General features: G+C 44.5%; 1 protein-coding gene across 3 annotated transcripts in view; it reads left to right on the top strand.

Annotated features, from left to right (window-relative positions):
• DLGAP4 (DLG associated protein 4) overlaps positions 1–19,030 on the top strand; it is a 340,702-nt gene that overhangs the window by 254,003 nt on the left and 67,669 nt on the right. For all 3 annotated transcript variants that reach the window (XM_081916721.1, XM_081916723.1, XM_081916722.1), the window contains 3 exons: positions 5,864–5,978; positions 9,719–9,769; positions 11,397–11,643. In XM_081916721.1, the coding sequence (XP_081772847.1) occupies positions 5,864–5,978; positions 9,719–9,769; positions 11,397–11,643 (413 nt within the window). The remainder of the gene's footprint in view (positions 1–5,863; positions 5,979–9,718; positions 9,770–11,396; positions 11,644–19,030) is intronic.

Genomic DNA, 19,030 nt, shown 5'->3' on the forward strand with positions numbered 1-19,030 from the left:
GGTCTAAGGTCCTATACTTTCCTTCCCACCATTCTCCTGTCTGTACCCTGCTCATTCACCCCTGAGGGGGCATAGGGGATCTCAGTTCAAAAAGAACCTGCATCTGCGAAAGGTAGTAGCCAAGGCTCCAGCAGAATTGTTGATAGCTTTAGTAAATGGCCAATAAAGGAAGTCACCTGTCTTGCTAGTTTGTAAAAATGCAAGACCTAGTGCCATCTGCTGGCCACTGAGAAATAAATGTTGCTTCTGTATTTTAAGTACAGTACTGGTTTTGTGAAGTCCAGTTCAAGCTGCCAAGATACCAAGATACAAAGAGGATTTAGAACCATGTTGCCCAGGATGTTTTGGGAATGGGTGTTTATAAAATTACAAATACATTAACTAAATTGAGAGAAGTGCTTAAGGTTCTATGTACACAGAGTGACGGGCTTGGATAGATGCAACTTTGAGGGCATAAGAACATAAAAAGAAGCTGCTGGGTCAGGGAAAAGGACCAACTAGACCAGCATCCTGCTCTCACAGTGGCCAGCCAGAGGCCTCTGGGAAGCCTGAAAGCAGGAACTGAACACAACAGCCCTCTCCCCACTTCTGATTCCTAGCAGTTGGTATTCAGAGGCATGCTTCCTTTGACAGAGGAGATAGACTATAACCATTGTGGTTAGTAGCCATTGATAGTCTTCTCCTCCATTCATTTGTCTAATCCTCTTTTAAAGTCATCCAGGTTGGTGGCTGTGGTGATCACACAGGGTCCCCGGATGTTTGACGGTCTATTGATCCCTGTGCCACCATTGTGATTGCTTCCCCGCTGCCACCAACCCGTTTATCTCGGGTACACACGAGTCCAGACAGTTGTTAACATTAAACCAAATAAACAAGTTTATTTTATAAGCATTAACAAGTTTACGGTTTCAGAGAATTTTTCTTGTCAGTTTCTTAATCTTAGTTTCTTTACTGGCCTATACCTTCCTAATAACTTCTAACTGATTATCCCAACTGTCTATCTGACTCCTCTTAACATATTCTCTCACTCTCTCACATCAAACTAGCCCAACCCACAGATTTATCCTCCCTCTCTCTTCTCTAACACCCGACTGACTCCTTAACAACACTAACTCTAACTCTAGATCCTCCCCTTGGGTTTCCACTGGCCAATCACTTCCCACTCATTTAACCCTTTCCTTATGACCCAGCATGATGTCACCTAGGAGGGCAAATGCCACAGTGGCCATCACTACATCTTGGGGGAATGAGTTCCATAGCATCACTATGTACTTTATTTTATCTGTCCTGAATTTTCCAGCATTCAGATGTGCATAGGTTCCCATGTTAGGAAAGAAGAAAAACTTTTCTCCACCCACTTCACCATGCCGTGTATTATTTGATAAACTTCTATCCAGAGCCGTCTTTCCTATTGGGTTTACTGACGTGTTGCGCCAGGGCGCCGGCCTCTCAGGGGCGCCCCAGCGGGTGTGGGAGCTGTGCGGCTTTGCCAGTGGCCTCCCTTTTCCTTCCTGCACACCCGCCATCTGCGGCCTGTCAACCATATGGCTGGCGGACGTGCAGCTTCCTTCCCAGGGCTCTGCGGGAGGAGAGCAATCTCTGCAGAGGCTTAGGATGAAAGCTGCGCCCCACCAGCTATATGGCTGGTGGACGTGTAGTTTTCTTCCCAAGCCTCCGCGGGAGGAGAGCAATTGCCGCAGAGGCTTGGGAAAAGGTCGACAACTCTTGGAAACGGGGGCGGGGTGCCGGAGGGATCTTTGCACCATGGCCCCAAATATGCTTAAGACGGCCCTCCTTTTATCATGTCACCTCAAAGGCTCATCCAGATTCTGTTTGTGCCATAATTACCAGGCACAGGTTTGAGTGGTATTGATTTTGTCCCTCCACTTTCCCCGGGAAAAGCCACTGTTTACTGCTGAACTGGAATAAATGGCAGGTGGGTTTTGTTCAGATTCAGCAGAAAACAGTGGGTTTTCCAAGGGAAAGTGGTGGGGACTAAAGAAGAACCACTCAGACCCGTGCCTGGAAACCATAGCACCAAGCGAAGTCTGGATAAGCCCTTGCCTCTTCCTCAATCTAAAACATCCCAGATGCAGCAAACTTTCCTCACAGGGTAGTCACTCCATCCCCTTGTTTGTTTTGGTTGCCCTTTCCTAAAACTTTTCCGGCTTTGACTAATGGTACTGTGGGTATAAAGGTATCAATTCTGTATGTATCAATTCTAAATTGATAAGGCAACACCTGCATGTATGGAGGTCTGTGTGCACATAAGAGTCCTGCCATTCACAAAAAAGGCAGTAATTCTAGCCATGCAATTCTTTTTTTCCTTTTGGTTCCAAAAGCCTAAGGAGTCAAAAAGCTTCCTTGAAAAGAACAATGGTAGATTGACTGAGTTAGATCTGCCAGTGACAGAAGTCACATACAATATGTTTACAGTTGCAATCCAATGCACAAGTACCTAAAGGTAAAGGTAAAGGTACCCCTGCCCGTACGGGCCAGTCTTGACAGACTCTGGGGTTGTGCGCCCATCTCACTTAAGAGGCCAGGGGCCAGCGCTGTCCGGGGACACTTCCGGGTCACGTGGCCAGCGTGACATCGCTGCTCCGGCGAGCCAGAGCCGCACACGGAAACGCCGTTTACCTTCCCGCTGGTAAGCGGTCCCTATTTATCTACTTGCACCCGGAGGTGCTTTCGAACTGCTAGGTTGGCAGGCGCTGGGACCGAGCAGCGGGAGCGCACCCCGCCGCAGGGATTCGAACCGCCGACCTTTCGATCGGCAAGTCCTAGGCGCTGAGGCTTTAACCCACAGCGCCACCTGCGTCCCTGCACAAGTACCTAGGCATAAGCAAAAACCTTTATGTTCACCCTGGCTTTTTAAACACTGTAATTATTTTTTTAAAATCTCTTAAATCTCATATTATTAGTTTAGTCTCTGCTTTGACCATGGCATTCTATTTTTGTCCCACGGGATTATTCTGTGTGTGTGTGTGTGTGTGTGTGTGTGCGCGCGCTGATGTTATTTCTTCCAATTTAATAGTTTATTGGATGGCTTGATTTGTGTTGTGTATCACCTAGAGGATTGGGCAAATAGGCCAATACAATACTAAATAAATAAAATATTTCTGAATAAACATGTTTAGGATCACACTAATAATAATAATAGGTAAAGGACCCCTGGACGGTTAAGTCCAGTCAAAGTTGATTATGGGGTTGCAGTGCTCATCTCGCTTTCAGGCCAAGGGAGCCGGCGTTTGTTCACAGACAGTTTTCCAGGTCATGTGGCCAGCATGACTAAACCGCTTCTGGCACAACAGAACACCATGATGTAAGCCAGAGCATACAGAAATGTTGTTTACCTTCCCGCCACAGTGTTAACTATTTATTTACTTGCACTGGTATGCTTTCGAACTGCTAGGTTGACAGAAGCTGGGACAAAGCAACGGGAGTTCACTCCGTCGCGCAGATTCAAACCACCAACCTTCTGATCAGCAAACCCAAGAGGCTCAGTGGTTTTAGACCACAGTGCCACATACGTTTAGGATCACACTAATAATAATAACAATAATAATGTAAACACTTCAGTCCTAAGCACACTTATTAGTAAACAATTCTCATAAATTGGCCTTGCAAAGAGATGGGCCATTAGTCTATATATCCCACTATCCCCCTCCCCAGTCTGATGCCTTCAGAATGTTCTGAACTCCTGTCATCTCTGACTCTTGGCCTTGCTATAATCCAAAATATCAGGAGGGCACTAGGTTAGGGAATGATGGACAGCAACTAGCAGCACTCTCCAGAATTTCACACAGTCTTTCCCACATCTGCATGGAAAGACTCAGGACAGAAGCTGAGACTGTCTGCAATCGGATCATGCACTGCACCACCAAGCTACGGCCCTGCCATTATTTGCTCAGCTATCAGTTTTCTAGCAACAACAATGAGTTTGGTTTTAAATGCAGCCTGTTGGAGTCTTGGAGATGTGCTTAGCAAAATGAGTTTGAGAGAGCAAGAGCTCCCCTGCAGCTTCATTCTTCAGCATGACAAGTACAAGCTATTATGTGATGTGCTCTGGCTGTATGTGGAGCGTGGCTGTCACCCAGTGGCCATTTTGTGCTGCTTCTTCTGCCTAGTTTGTGTGTCTGTTCTTATAAGCCTTTCCTTGTGATAACTGAGGACCAAACAAGATGTAGTGTTAAATGCGTATTTAGCAACGACTGGTGGCCATGTGTACTGATGGGTACTGGAGCCAGAGCCAATGGCAGGCAGTGCCACCCTCTGACTGGCTATAAGAAAGAAGGCAGGAAGGTGGAGACTGGCCATGGGCATGCTGAAATTGGTGGGATAGTGCCCCCATTTGTCGTAATGCACCAGCCTCCTTAAAAAAAAATACCAGTAGCAGCCACTGGCGTTGCAGCAGATGAGGAGGAGAATAACCATTGTCTCTCATGCTGCAGTCCTGATCAAAATTGCCCCTTTGACACTGCTGTTTGCTTCGGAAGAAAATCCCCCCACTGGTTCCATAAGTACATTTTATCCATTGTGTGATTTATTTCCATAACCAAGATTTTAGGTGACAGTAGCACAATACGCACAATATGCGGGTTGCGCTGTGGGTTAAACTACAGAGCCTAGGACTTGCCAATCAGAAGGTTGGCAGTTTGAATCCCCACGACGGGGTGAGCTCCCGTTGCTCGGTCCCTGCTCCTGCCAACCTAGCAGTTCAAAAGCACATCAAAGTGCCTTCTAGCAGGAAGGTAAACGGCGTTTCCGTGCACTGCTCTGGTTCGCCAGAAGCAGCTTAGTCATGCTGGCCACATGACCCAGAAGCTGTAAGCCGGCTCCCTTGGCCAATAAAGCGAGATGAGCGCCACAACCCCAGAGTTGGTCATGACTAGACCTGATGGTCAGGGGTCCCTTTACCTTTTGTTGTTGCTGTTTAGTAGTTTAGTCATGTCCAACTCTTCGTGACCCCATGGACCAGAGCACGCCAGGCACTTCTTTCTTCCACTGCCTCCTGCAGTTTGGTCAGACACATGCTGGTAGCTTCGAGAACACTGTCCAACATCTTGTCCTCTGTCATCCCCTTCTCCTTGTGCCCTCCATCTTTCCCAACATCAGGGTCTTTTCCAGGGACCTACCACAATCTGCTGTTGGTACGTCCTGGAAGGGATAGCCTTGATTCTGGTAAATTGGCTGTGCTGCTGTTTGTTCCCCTTTAAACATCTGACAACATGCTTGTTCTTGCACAAGGGCAGGACAAAGAAAAAAGAGCAGATCTGAGGGGAATGGTAAACAAAGCAAAACTATTAACCAACAACATCCATATGTTGAAAGAGGAGGAGCTGATTACTAATTACAACCTCTAATAGACCTGCACAACTGTATTCTACATAGTGATTTACTGTCCTGGGAAAGTATAGCATTTTCCCTAGGTACAAAATATTGCACTCTGAGTGCTTGGACACTAAAATAACCAAGCAAAAAAAGAGGGGGGACTATCTGCCTGCAGACTGTCTGCAACAAATGTGTATTTGTAGCACCAAAAATGATCATGCCGGAAGGCCCTAGATGACTGATTTGGGAGGGTGCCTTCCTAATGTCACATGGCTGAAGTGTATTGATTAATCTTTAAATGCTCTATTTGTTTTTGCTTCCATGTCTTCTAAAACAGCCTAGTGTTAAGTAGAGCAGAGGATGATTTGTGTTAGGCAAGGCTTGAGATGCATTAGTTGGTAACTCTGACAAATCTGCAGTGTACAGGGAACTCTGGCAATACCTGATTGTCACCAAGATCCACAACTGATTTTGTCTCTCCTGTTGTTCATGTGATCACCATCTCAGACTCTCTGTCCTCATTCCACAGGAGTCTGGACCGACTTGATTCAGTGGAGATCCTTTTGCCTCCAAAATTCCCAAGCTGGGAGGAAGAATACAACCAGATCGCAGACAACCTTAATGAGTCCAGTTGCATCAACCAGGTAAGAGCCAGCAGTTCACAGCACCAAGGAGGACCAGCCTGAGAGTGGGGAAGGAACAGTAAGGTGGGGGGAGGTGGCTTTATATAAGATCATTTGCTCACATTGCAGCTCAAAACAAATTTTGCATTTCCCACATTGGCTAGAATGTGAAGTCAATCTCTTCTGCTTCCGATTGCTGTAAATACAGTACTTGAGCACAAATATCTCAGAAGAGGTTCAAAGGCAATATGTGTTGTTGTTGTTTTACTACTACTACTACTACTATTATTATTATTATTATTATTATACTGACTCTATCCTCCCCAATAAATACTCAGCATTCTGTGGCCACTGAGCATGCTCAGTCCTCATTGGGTTGTTTTGGGGTCCTTCCTTTCCCTTTAGGGTTGCCCCTGCTTCTTCTGCAAACCTTGGAATTTCCCCAAGCTGGCTATTGTGTGTGTGTGTGTGTGTGTGTGTGTGTGTGTGTAGTGCTTTTGGCCTGCATAAGGATTAGCACAGAGAGAATCAGTTCACTACTAGTATATAGGATGATAAGATGAACCTTGCTGGCTCAGAATAAAGTTCCATCAAATCCAGTGTCTTGGATCAGACAATGGACAAGCTGATGCCTACAGGAAGCCACCAAGGTATGAAGGTGACAACCCTCCCCATCTGTTTACATGTCCCCCAGCAACTGGCACCTGAAGCTGGAGGTTCCCTTTAGCTAATAGCCACTGATGGACTTAACTTCCTGAATTTGTCCGTGTGGGAACAAAACTAAAGTGGGTGAGGTCAAAGCTGGCAGTGGATGGAGCTACTCCACGCTCCCTCACACACTTGCATGAACACTACACCCACATCTCTCACACACATGCATACATGCCGCCCATCTTTCTTTCACACACTGTGTATATCTCTCACAGAGACTCTTGCTCAGGGGGATGCAAAGGGCTACACCACACACTCTTCAGCTGTTCTAGAATCATTGCCACCAAGGGCCAGATCTTGTGGCATGGTGATTAGCTTTACACTACTTGAACACTTGTTGAAAGAGTGACTGAGGCAGTTAAGTGAAAAAGAGAGGCCTGCACCTTTCATAGTTGTGTAGAAGGGGGGGTCCCAGCAGGTGCTGGGGGGTGGGAGCAGGTATCCCTCTTCTAGCCAGCTCTTCAAAGCACAGGAGCCTTGTCTTCTTTTGTGTCTGATGTGTGTTTATGGATGTGAAGTCTTTGAAAAGTGGGTTTAGCCGGCTGGTGAAAACCTTCACAGGACCAAGAATGACATCAAAATCCTGTGTTCATGTATACTGAGTAAACACATCACCAAGCAGAAGTTATTAATACATTTTACTGGAAGACCAGCATTGACTCTGTACCACAAGGAATGGATCACATGTGAGATTCAAATACAGGCACAATATTTGCTTTTGTGATATTTGCCTATACCTTCCATTTGTCTGGTGTCTCTCCCTTTATAAAAAAAATACTTTGTGAAGCTGTTTGAGATCCTCAGGAAAGAGGCTATATTATATTTGTCCAATAAGAAACAATCAGCAACCATGTCTTGGATGTTGCAAATCAAGCACATCAAACTCATTTTGCTAAATTACTACTTCCCTCAATCACTCCTTTAAGAGTAGCAAGCACATTATTCTTCTAAGGCTCAGGTAGCAGAAAGGTTTCGGTTTGTTACATTTCTGTATCACTTCCCAACACACACACCCAAAGCAATTTACAGCCAGAGCAAAAACAGGGTAATGAAAATGCACAAGCTATCGAAAGCATAGGGTAGCATTCAATGGTAATCCTACTCATAGTAAACCCACTGAAGTTAACAAACCTAACTAATTTACGGTTCATTAATTTCAATGGGTCTACTCTAAGCAGTTGAATACCATCCATAGGCCCATCCTCTCAAACCTGGAGCCAGCCTTGATTCAATGATTCTCTATTGATACAATTGACCACTGAGCCAGCCTACCAGTAATCCATGAGCCCAGCCCTCAAATTTGCTCATGGTCATGTGCTTCTGCGGTGGTTGAAACGTTGTGAATTTTATTCTTGCTGTGAGGCTATCTGTGAGATTTTATTCTTCAGGGCTTTCCATAAAGAAGCTGCATCCTAGAGATTCTGCTAATGCCTGAAGAGAAAGAAGAAAATACAATTACTCATGAGCCATTTAAACCCAAATTACATGAAAATTGATATGCATATGATAGGAGATAGGCATCTATACAAAATACCAACATTAACCTTTGCCATTTTAAGCAAGCAGGTTCTTAGATTGTCGTTTTAAACCAAATGTTAATTTTTGAATTTTCAAAAGGTTTTCATTTCCTACCATATGCACAAACCTGCTTTCATTTCTGAACAGTATTATCTCTCTAGAAAGCACTTAGAAATGGCTTATGTGGCCTTTTTCCCGCAACAAGAAAAAATGAGAATGGGTGTATTTTCCTATCCAAATCTGATTAATTTAGCACCAAGAAAATTGCAAAGGAACTTCCTTTGTTCCGAATACATTTCTCAATGGCTCAGTTTGGATTATCTTTCCTAGATTTTTTTTCCAGCATGAGGGAAACAAGAAGTTCTGGAATCTACTTCATCAATTCCATTTTAATGAAGTGTAACAACCACATGCACCTAGTCTTAAGAGTTCTCAAACTGGACCACACAGCGATTCCTGCTGAGTCCAGGTGGGATGTACAACCCCATCTAAGGCTCCAACCCTACGCAAACTTCTTTGGGAATAAGTTCCACTGACCTCAGCAGAAGTTCCTCCAAAGTAAATATACACAGGCTCAGTCCTTTTATTAAGAATTCTGAGTCCAAGCTCTTCTACTTAGATTATGCTTTACTAGCATAATCATTCTCCACAGAGTTGTAGGTTAACTCTATACAGATCTGAATGGCCAGTAGAATGGAAAGGGAAAGAATGAGAGAAATGTAATGTGTTGGCAGCAACCAGTCTGTTGGGGAGTGTGCTACTTGCTGAGGCAAATAACTCAGGTGAGGAGTTTATCATTAAGCAGGGTATCATAGCTATGATAAAGGAACATCTTGCCTACAATGGGTTCAGGTGTTTTGCTGTTTTTTGACTAGATCTTCATAATGTGGTGGTAAGGGTCTGACAAAGCAATCAATATAATACCCGCACTATGTGTATCCTAGTAGATTAAATTGAAAATACTCGTATCAGTGGTAGCTTGTTTAGGACCAGTCTATTGGTGGTGAGAAGAACTAATCAATATACAAACACAGCCATTCTGGGTGTAGGAATTGTGCTCCTGATTTTTGAATGATCTTGTTAGAAGAGCATATAGAATGCTAAGATCTGTAAAGATTCAGATTGGGCAACACAAACTAAGTACCAATATTGTGGAGCTTTGGACCTCTTTTCCAGTTCCCAGACAATTCCTATTATTTGGACTTCAGAATTTTGTATTATTTATGGCAATTGGAGAGTAGGCTTTTGCTGTAAACTGTGAAAGGTTGACTGATCACCCTTGTATTAAAAATAAGTTTTTGTCAAAGTGTTCACTGTAACCAGGGGCTGATCTTTTTGTCTGTTTTGTTTGTGTTGATTTTTGTTTCACTGTGCTTGGTTAGCTTCCTCGTGAGCCTTTGGCTTGGACGTCATGGAGCAAAACTGTTACATGGTCACCACTGTCACTCTTTGATCCCTGTAGAGTGCTTCTGTACAGAAGCAGTGAAATCCCCATCTCTCACGCTTTAATCTTCTCCAACTCTTTCTTCCAGATGTTTGGACAACCCTCATTTATCCCACAGATATTTACACAAGGAGAGCAGGTACCGTCATCTGACAAATCTTCTACTGCCCCTTACATGCACAAAGGAAGTTACCTTATACATCCAGGCCACTGATCCACCTACTTAAGCACTGGCTGCAGTGGCTGGCATCAGCTCTCCAAAGTCCCAGGCAGGATTCTCTCCCAGCACTTTAATGTGCTCACTGGGTATCAAACTTTCTGAATAGTTGTGCTGCCTTTTAGAGACCATTGCACAATATTTGAGGCTGGGCTGCCTGTTGAGAGGAGGTAAGAGAAACTGGGATGATCTGAGTGAAGTAGCAGAGAGTCTGCATCTTATTCTGAGGTGGATTGGTGGCGGCAGATGTTCCCTGTTGCCCTTCAGTGCTGGAGCGAGGCTCAAGCTAAATCTTCTTGTGACAGGGTCTGACCTGGCTCAAAATCAGTAGATATGAAGGATACCTTTGGAAATCAGAGAAGGAATCCATCTTAAAGATTTATGCCCTGTATGGAGGGATCAGGAAAAAGGACAAAAAATAAACTGGGTTAGGTTAAGAAAACAAGTGGCCCTTACTTATTCAGTTTAAATTGTTCTTTATTATGCATTGATTCCCTACGAAGGTTTAAATATATGGATATCTTGTTCAACTGGTGTCAGCCACACCAAGGTTAGTGGCGGAAACTGGGCTTTATTAACAAACAGGAGAAAGCATCAGCATCATACTGAAAGGGCTTTAGGACAAATGCTATGTAGGAACAGCTGGGATAGGATGGAAAACATTAGCCCCTGCTGTGTTCCTCTGCATAATCTGAGAAGAATCTTTTAGAACTGGATGTAAATATGATAGGCTTTGGTGAAATGAATAGAATTAATTCTTCCCAATTATAAACATGACCCAGGAATAGATTATTAGATTTGGGGACATATGCAGAAGCTTAAGAGTTGCTGAGCATCACAGAGTGATTAATGTGCTTTTGGGTTCTTTCTCCCTAAGCTTACCTGGGCATTGTAGCATCCTCATTCACAGAAATTCCATGTCCCCATCCTTTGAGGATCTCAAATAACTTTATATCACCATTGAACTAGTCTCACAGCATCCTTGCCCAGCTTGTGATGCACCAAGCTTGAGTACAACCCAGAAGCAATGTATGGTGGTGACCCATCAGAGGCTTGGTGAACTTCCTGGCTCTTCTTCTGCCTGATTGGCAGTGCCAAAGCACAGGTACAGACAAGCACCTCACAAACAAGAATGCAGCAGAGCTGGTGGCCTGCGTCGCTATCTCGGCTACAAGTTGTGCTTCTTCTGCTTTGAAGTCAAGAAAAAATGGACCTGTGTCAAAAGCCAACAGTACATTATTTAAGGCAGGAATGGGGAACCTGTGGCTCTCCAGATCTTGTTGGACAATAACTCCCACTGGCTCCTGCTGGCAGGGCCCAATGGCCAGGGATAATGGAAGCTGTCATCCACCAACATCTAGAGGGCCATATGTTCCCCATTTCTGATTTGAAGAGAAGAGCCTTCAACCACTTCATTCCACATACTCACTTATAAATTCATACATTTTACCAACACAATAAATGCATTCAAGCAAAAAGGGAGGGGAACCCATGAGATCATATCTGGGAAGTTCTTTTGGCAGGAGAATGACCAGCTTTGTTCTTGCAGGCAGGAGAACCAGAGCTGAACGACCAATATGAGGGGATGTGCGAATCAGCCTACAGCGAAGCAGAATCGGCCACTGTAGAAGTCCTGGACCTGCCTCTTCCCAGTTACTTTCGCTCCCGGAGCCACAGCTACCTCCGAGCAATCCAGGCAGGCTGCTCCCAAGAGGAGGACACCATCTCGGTGCGGTCTCTCTCTCCACCCCCAGCCAACAGCATCAGTGGCAGTCGGACGCTTCCCAGCAACAGCAGTAAGTCTGCCCATATGGGGCTGGAGTGGAGGGGGAGCGGGAACTGGAGGGGGTGGCCAGACATGGCTTGGCTAGAGTGTGATGAACATTGTAAAGAGAGTTTTGAGCACAACATAAATTTCCAGGTCGGTGTTACTTCAAAGAAGCAGTGACTGGGTTTTTCCATACGCACTGAATGGGGGATTTGGATCTGGTTTCAATTAACATAAGCATTTAGAAGTTGACCTATCTATTTATCTATCAACTTTTTATATCTTATATTCTATTTCTGTATCAGCGCTACAGAGAATGATTTGACTCAAAAATCAGAGTGCAATCCAGCCAAAGTTCAGTATTATGGAGGAGTCTTTCTCCTCTACAGTGGTACCTCGTGTAATGTACTATCCCCCTTATGAATGCTTCAGGTTACATGCTCCACTAACCCGGAAGTAGATGCCCCTTGTTGTGAACTTTGCCCCAGGATGCAAGCAGAAGTCGCGCTCCAGCAGTGCAGCAGCAGTGAGAGACCCCATTAGCGAAAGTGCGCCTCATGTTACATGCCATTTCCGGTTACGAATGGACTTCCGGAACGGATTAAGTTCGTAACCAGAGGTACCACTGTATTCCCTTTATGCCACATTGCTAGGCACTTTCTGTTTCAGTGTGGCATAGAAATGCTTCTTTTCCATATCTAAATGGGATTGTTTGATTGTAGTGATATCCTAAAGGAGTATATATAATAACTCCTCCTCGTGTACTTGGGAGAATCATAGAATTGTGGAGTTGGAAGGGACCCTGAGGATCATCTAGTTTGACCCCTTTCTGTGCAGGAATATGCACCTGTTCCATACAGGGATTGAATCTGTGACCTTGGCATTATGAGCACCACGCTCGGTGTTAAGATCCAGCCAGCAGTGGTTTCAAATCTTATCTTGTCCACCATCAAGGGCTAGTTTCCTAGGCACGACAAGTTTAAAACAATCTTGGAAACTGACTTGCTGTTAATACAGGGTCTGCCAAAGATTTTAATCACCACTTATTGGATGCTGATGAAACTTTGTCACGTAGCTAAGCTAGCAACGGCACGTGACTTTAAATGTTCGTGAAACAGCTGGTCAAGTACTATATGATGCCAAGAGGTCTCTCTTTCCACCCGTAATCCTCTTACTCACAGCAAAGGATTCTTTTTTTTCCCCCACAGATGGGGTGGGGCCACACGCACAGCAAGCTAAGAGCCCAGTCCTTGCTTCATTTTGTCTCTCCAGACAACAGTTGGGTGGGTGTGCTTTTCCACTGATTTCATTTGGAACATCACCGAGAAGTCTGTGCTAATGGACTTCTCTCAACATCCCACCTTAGAAAGTCTCTAGAAAGAGACTTAGCTGTGAGTGTGAATCTGTCTCACTTAGCAAAATGTCAAAACCTGGCCAAGATGTGTCATAAGGAGGGACTGTTACAAACAATTTCTTTAAAGACGGTAACATTTTGAGGCCTCTTTGCATTAAACACTGTTTGTAAATGAAAGATAGCAGACTGGTACTTTGCTGACATTAAATATACAGTATACGGTATATACACAGTATACGGTATATACACAGAGGAGCCCATATTATTAGTCTGTCATTAGCCTTCCCCAACCTGGTGCCCTCCAGATGTCTTAGACTTGAACTCCCATGAGCCACAGACAGGATGGCCAGTGGTCAAGGATAATGGGAGTTATAGTCCAAAACATTTTGGTGGGCACAAGGCTGTGGAAGGCTGGTCTAAATGCTTTATCAGAATTACAGCCTTATCTCTAGTCTTGTTTATCTAGTTCATTTTGTCCTGTGGGAAATATTCATAGGACTCCAGGCAAATGCTGCAATCTTACACACATTTACTTTGGAATTAGCTCTAGCAAAGAACTTCTGTGTAAAAATGCAAAAGGATCAAGCTGTTAATTACATATTTCCTGTTCAGCACCCACTCTGCCCAGTACAGTCCATGTAAATGACACTAGATTGGTTTAAGAATTCTATTATATGAGTGTTCCTCAAATCTAGTTCTCCTGAACTCAAAGGTGTGTTTAGCCATTCAAATACTTTGACAGGATGGCATCCTTCCTACGTCTCCCTGCTGTTTTTCAGAAGACAGCTTAACCTGAAATATTTTTCTTCCTGCATATGTAATACAACGGTTGCAATTGTCACTGTGCTTGCGTGTTTGGACGACTGCATTAAAATTGTAGAGCATATAATTTGTGATGTTGTGCACTGAAAAGAAAGCTGCTCAGGCTGCAATCAGCATGGGATTTGTGGCTTTTGGGGATTTATGGCTTGTCTCGTGAAAAATAAATTGCACTTGGCAGTGAGATATAAATTCTGATGCTGTTAAGACACTGTTCTGCTCTTTCCTTTTGACGGAATAGGAAAAGGATTTAAATTCCTGTTGGCTGAAGACATCAGCCTCATGTGCCCCCGACATCTGAATAGACTCTCTTGGCGTATATTAAACATTGGGCTGCGTTAACGAGCTCACAGATTGCGCTACAATTACACTTTCAGCATTTTTTAAAAATTAATTCAGCTACAATGACAGCTTTTCGTAGGCTGAGATTTCTGTCGTTTGCAGGCAAAGCCTCTGGCCTTTGAGAGCTGCATAACAGGCAAAGTTCAGCTAAAGGGTTAACCTTCTAAAAGTCTGCTGGAAAGCTTTATATTATACCTAAAGGGGATTGACACATGATTACACCTATCCCAGTGCTTCTCAGGCAGTGGGTCAAGACCCACCAGTGGACCTTGGTGTACTTTCAGATGGGCCTTAGAACCACAGATTCATCCTCCCCACCCCACCCCCACTGTCATCCCTGTGCCATAACAGTTTGTTTAGACCAGTGGTAGCACCAGAAAATCCTTACATGCTGAGTAAAGGGGCCAAGAGACAAGTTCAGGTAGGGAGAAGAGGGAAGGGAAGTTTCCCTCCTCTGCTGTGAAGAAGCCAGAGGACATGTGGAAGGAAATTAGAAAGTGAGAAACGAGATCACCATTCGTTATTGTTGCTGGTGTTGTTAAATAAATGAATTGGGAATAGAAAAGGAGGAGATAAGTGGAAAGCGATTATAAGAGGGACAAGTGACTATAAAAGAACCAGGGAGAAGGAAAGAAAGTTAAGAAGAAGAAGAAGAAAAAGAGTTTGGATTTGATTTCCCGCTTTATCACTACCCAAAGGAGTCTCAAAGCGGCTAACATTCTCCTTTCCCTTCCTCCCCCACAACAAACACTCTGTGAGGTGAGTGGGGATGAGAGACTTCAGAGAAGTGTGACTAGCCCAAGGTCACCCAGCAACTGCATGTGGAGGAGCGGAGATGCAAACCCGGTTCACCAGATTACGAATCTCCCGCTCTTAACCACTACACCACACTGGCTCTTAAGGTTAAGGATATAAGAAGCACCTGCTGGATCGAGCCAAAGGCCCATCTAGTCCAGCGTCCTGCTCTTGCAACGGCCAACCAGATACCCATGGGAAGCCTCCAAGCAGGACATGAACACAACAGCACTCTTCCCTCCTGCATTTTCCAGCAACTGGTATTCAGAAGCATATTGCCTCTGGCAGTGGAGGTAGAACATGGCCACTATGGCTAGTACAGTGATACATTGGTCGTCGAACAACTCAGCTTCCGAACGCCGCAAACCCGGAAGTGTTCCGGTTTGCAAACGTTTTTTGGAAGCCGAATGTCTCACTCGGCTTCCGTGGCTTCCTATTGAGTGCAGGAAGCTCCTGCAGCCAATCAGAAGCCACACCTTGGTTTTCGAATGGTTCCAGGAGTCTAATAGACTCCCGGAATGGATTAAGTTCAACAACCAAGGTACCACTGTAGTCATGAATAAGGGGTTGGAGTGGGGGAGAACATAAGGTACAAGCAGTGAGGAGGGGAGAAGAAATTACAGGATATGGGTAAAAATACTTTGAGAGGCATGTGGAAGTGAAAGGTCATTCATCTCCTTGTTGAGGCCCTGAATCAGCAAATTCTGCCTAAAATGGGGAGGCTGAGTCTCAACATCTCCAGAGCAAATCTTGATACTTAACATGATGAAAGCTGAGCTATGGAATTCCTTGCCACAAGGAAGGAACTTTAGCAATTTCCAAAGATGGATTAGATATCAGTAGAAGCTGTTATCAGTACGGTAATTGCCAGCTGATTATGCCAGTCTCTGCCTCCATCTTGTCACTGGCTTAGCCCTTGAATCACCACTTTGTGACTGGCGGGCCTTAAGTAATTTTCAGCAATTTCAAATGGATCTTGTGCGTAGAGAAGTTGAGAACCACTGATCACTAAAATAGAGCCATGGGGGTGGGGCAAATCAAGGTGGCTTTTGCATTCCGACATTTGAGTTTCTCTGTCGGTCTGTCTCCCCTGGCTTAGCATCTTTCTTTTGAGGGCTGTGCATCCTGTTTGCTGTGAACTAAGATATGTGTGTGTGCGCGCGCACACGCTGAAGGGGCAGAATCTCACAGCAATCATAATAAGCAGCCCAACATTCCTGTTCTTTCTGCAAATTCAAGCTTGGGTTACATATTACAGGATTGACAGCTGCAGAGATTACTGCCTGCCCTGGATAGTGCCTTAAACAAAGCCTTTGTACCTTGGCAAATTGGGGGGGGGGGCTGGGACTGGGACTGGGAAGGGGAATACAGCCAGTCAAATCTACTCATCTACTTGGCAGGCATTCTGCTGTCAGCCTATTTGAATCTCCGGCTTTAATAAAGACATCCAGAGTTCTCTGCATTTCTGCATTTCGGAGTGGGGGGAATGAAGAATAGTTTTGATTTTCTTTCCTCAGAACAAATAGATGTATGTGGTGGGATTTGGGGGATCCTATCAAAATAGCCTAGGCAGAAGATGTCGATCCCACATAACTGGATGCAAGGCTTGAACTGAGATAGTTCTTATAAGTTGCCATTCTCTACATGAATTCCCACCCCACCCCCCACCGGAGGGGTTTCTTTTGGCTTGATTTATTTATTATAAATTATAATGTAACTGCATGGACAAAGAATAACCTGCCACTGACAGAGCACAGCTCAGTGGTTATCCGTGAGATACTAAAGTTCAACAGAGAGGCCCATTACTAATCATATCCACCAGCTCTGACCCCACATCACCTTCCGTGTCTGTAATAATTATTTTTCCCCTGTAAGACTTTCTACTTCTTTTGCCCTAGATTCCATTTCCAGAAATAGATTTCTCTGGAAGTAGGCAGGGGATTGTGCAGTTGGCATGTGTGGTTTGTGAGTAGGTGAGCACTCATTTGCAAGGCGACCTTTTTGATTAATTCTGTCTCCAGTATTTGTGTGGGAGAAAGGGAGGCAGGGAGCGTTAGCACATAGTGTATATTGGTATAGATAAAGAAGAGCTGGTTCTATTATAGCTACGTACCTGTGAGAGCAAGATGTATATTCCGCCCATGTTCTCTACATGCATCAATTTATTTCTCTGGACCAAGGGGTTTATTGCATAATGTAGTCAGGCAAGTTTCCCCACATCTGGGTCGATAAACAGAGGCCAGCTGTGATTTGTTAGTGAGTGAAGGCTGCAAATCAGTAGTCCCTGCCTAGGAATGCTTCTCCTATAATGTAGCCTAAATATTTCTATGCTTTGGCAATGCCTTTGCTGTGTACCATTTAAAGTACACAGAACCCTTTAGGAAAGGAGTGGGGAACGTCAGGATCAAATGTGCCCCTCCAGGCTTCTTTACACAGCCCTCGGCCTTCTCCCCAGGCCACTAGGCTCAACAGCCCTGCTCTTCACCCTCCTTGAGTGCTTTTGCATGGCTGGAATGTGAACAATGGTAATGTCTCTTGCTTGTGCAGATGGAGGAGGATGGTGCATTGGCTTGTGTGTGTACAAACTTATGGCTTTTGCATGGCTGGAAATTAGTCTACAGTGTTAATAAGGGTCACACCCTTTGCTCTGGCCACTCCCATTTTGTCTCTAGCCCTGCCCATCACTGGCACGCAGACACCAGAAGGTGACCCTGTGTGCTGAAACAGGTTCCCTACTGTGCCTTATGAAAACAGTAATTTACAGACAACAATATCTATTGTGCTCATAGGACTAATTCGAACCAATGGCAACCTCCAGCTTTGGCAAGGATTGTAAAGCATTTTGTGCAAATCTAAATACCTACATAAATGATGAAATGATGGTGGTGATGTCTTGTTGTTCTGGGATGGAGCCTGCCTGATTGTGGTTGATATAGTGGCCAATAATTCTACTAAGGTGGAAGGTAAGCTCAACAATGGGGGAAATTGTGTCCTGGTTCAAAAGAGCAGGTGCTTACGGCTGGCTGGTTTTTGTTGTAATCGCTGTGACCCTTGCTTCCATCCACACATAAGGCAGAGGCTTCTCCTGTAAAATACCATTAGATAGGACACATGGGCATAGCCAGGACTTTTGGGGGGGGCAGACTTTTGTTACGAGGGTAGAACATCAGATTTGTATTGATTTGTATTGGTTTTTATTTATTTAGGAGGGCAGCTGCCCGTCCCCCATCTCCCCTCGGCCACATCCATGATAGGACAACTAAGTTAGGCAAGACTTGTTTGTTATACAATAAATAAAGCAATAAAATTCCCATATGAATGTGGGAAAGCAGATGCACCCAGAGGCTTTGTAAAGCACTTTGTGCATATGTCAGTTCTGGCATTCAAAGTCTAAGTGCCAGATCTCCAAAATTCTGAGACGGAGTTAAAAACCCAACACTCCAAAAATGTTTTGTGTTCTCACATTTTGTCAGGGGTGGGTTTTGTTTTTGGTTTTTTGGTTTTCTTAGAGTAATGTATGGGTTCCACAAGCACAAAGGTTACACTTAATATTGACTTGTGTTGACTTATTCTAATTCTGGCACATGTCAGCTGTGTCTTAGCAGTCGCTTTGGCATGCATCTTCTGTTTTGCTGTGAAATTATCTCATATGCGTTCCAATCTCTTGTCTCCAGCCTGCGCTGCCTTCTGACCATCTGGTTGCCTAATGTTACTCAATTGGTCTCTTACGTTACCCTTGTGGTGCCAAATGTCTTTGAAGTAACTAGAAATCTCCCAACCCGTATAAAAAAGAACTAGGAGCTGGTGTTGTGGGGCCAGAGAATCACATGCATCTGGGTATTTGCTGTTCTCTTTGAAGCATTAAAGTTGTGGTCCTGGGTGTAAGTCTCATAGAATCTGGTGTTACTCACTTCTGAGCAGACCTGCATAGCATTGTAGTGTAAGGTTTTGTTTTGTTTTTAAAGAGCAACTCAGTGCTCTCCACTTTACACAGAAAATTGAGTTTTCCTTCATCTGCCTGATATTTGGAGAGGTGGGAGCAGAAATAGCCTAAGAAATACTGGCAAGACTGGCAGCCCTTTCTAAAGATGCCTGTATTAATTTT

The sequence above is a fragment of the Podarcis melisellensis genome, assembly GCF_964234715.1.
Source record: "Podarcis melisellensis genome assembly, chromosome: 6".
Classification (NCBI taxonomy): domain Eukaryota; kingdom Metazoa; phylum Chordata; class Lepidosauria; order Squamata; family Lacertidae; genus Podarcis; species Podarcis melisellensis.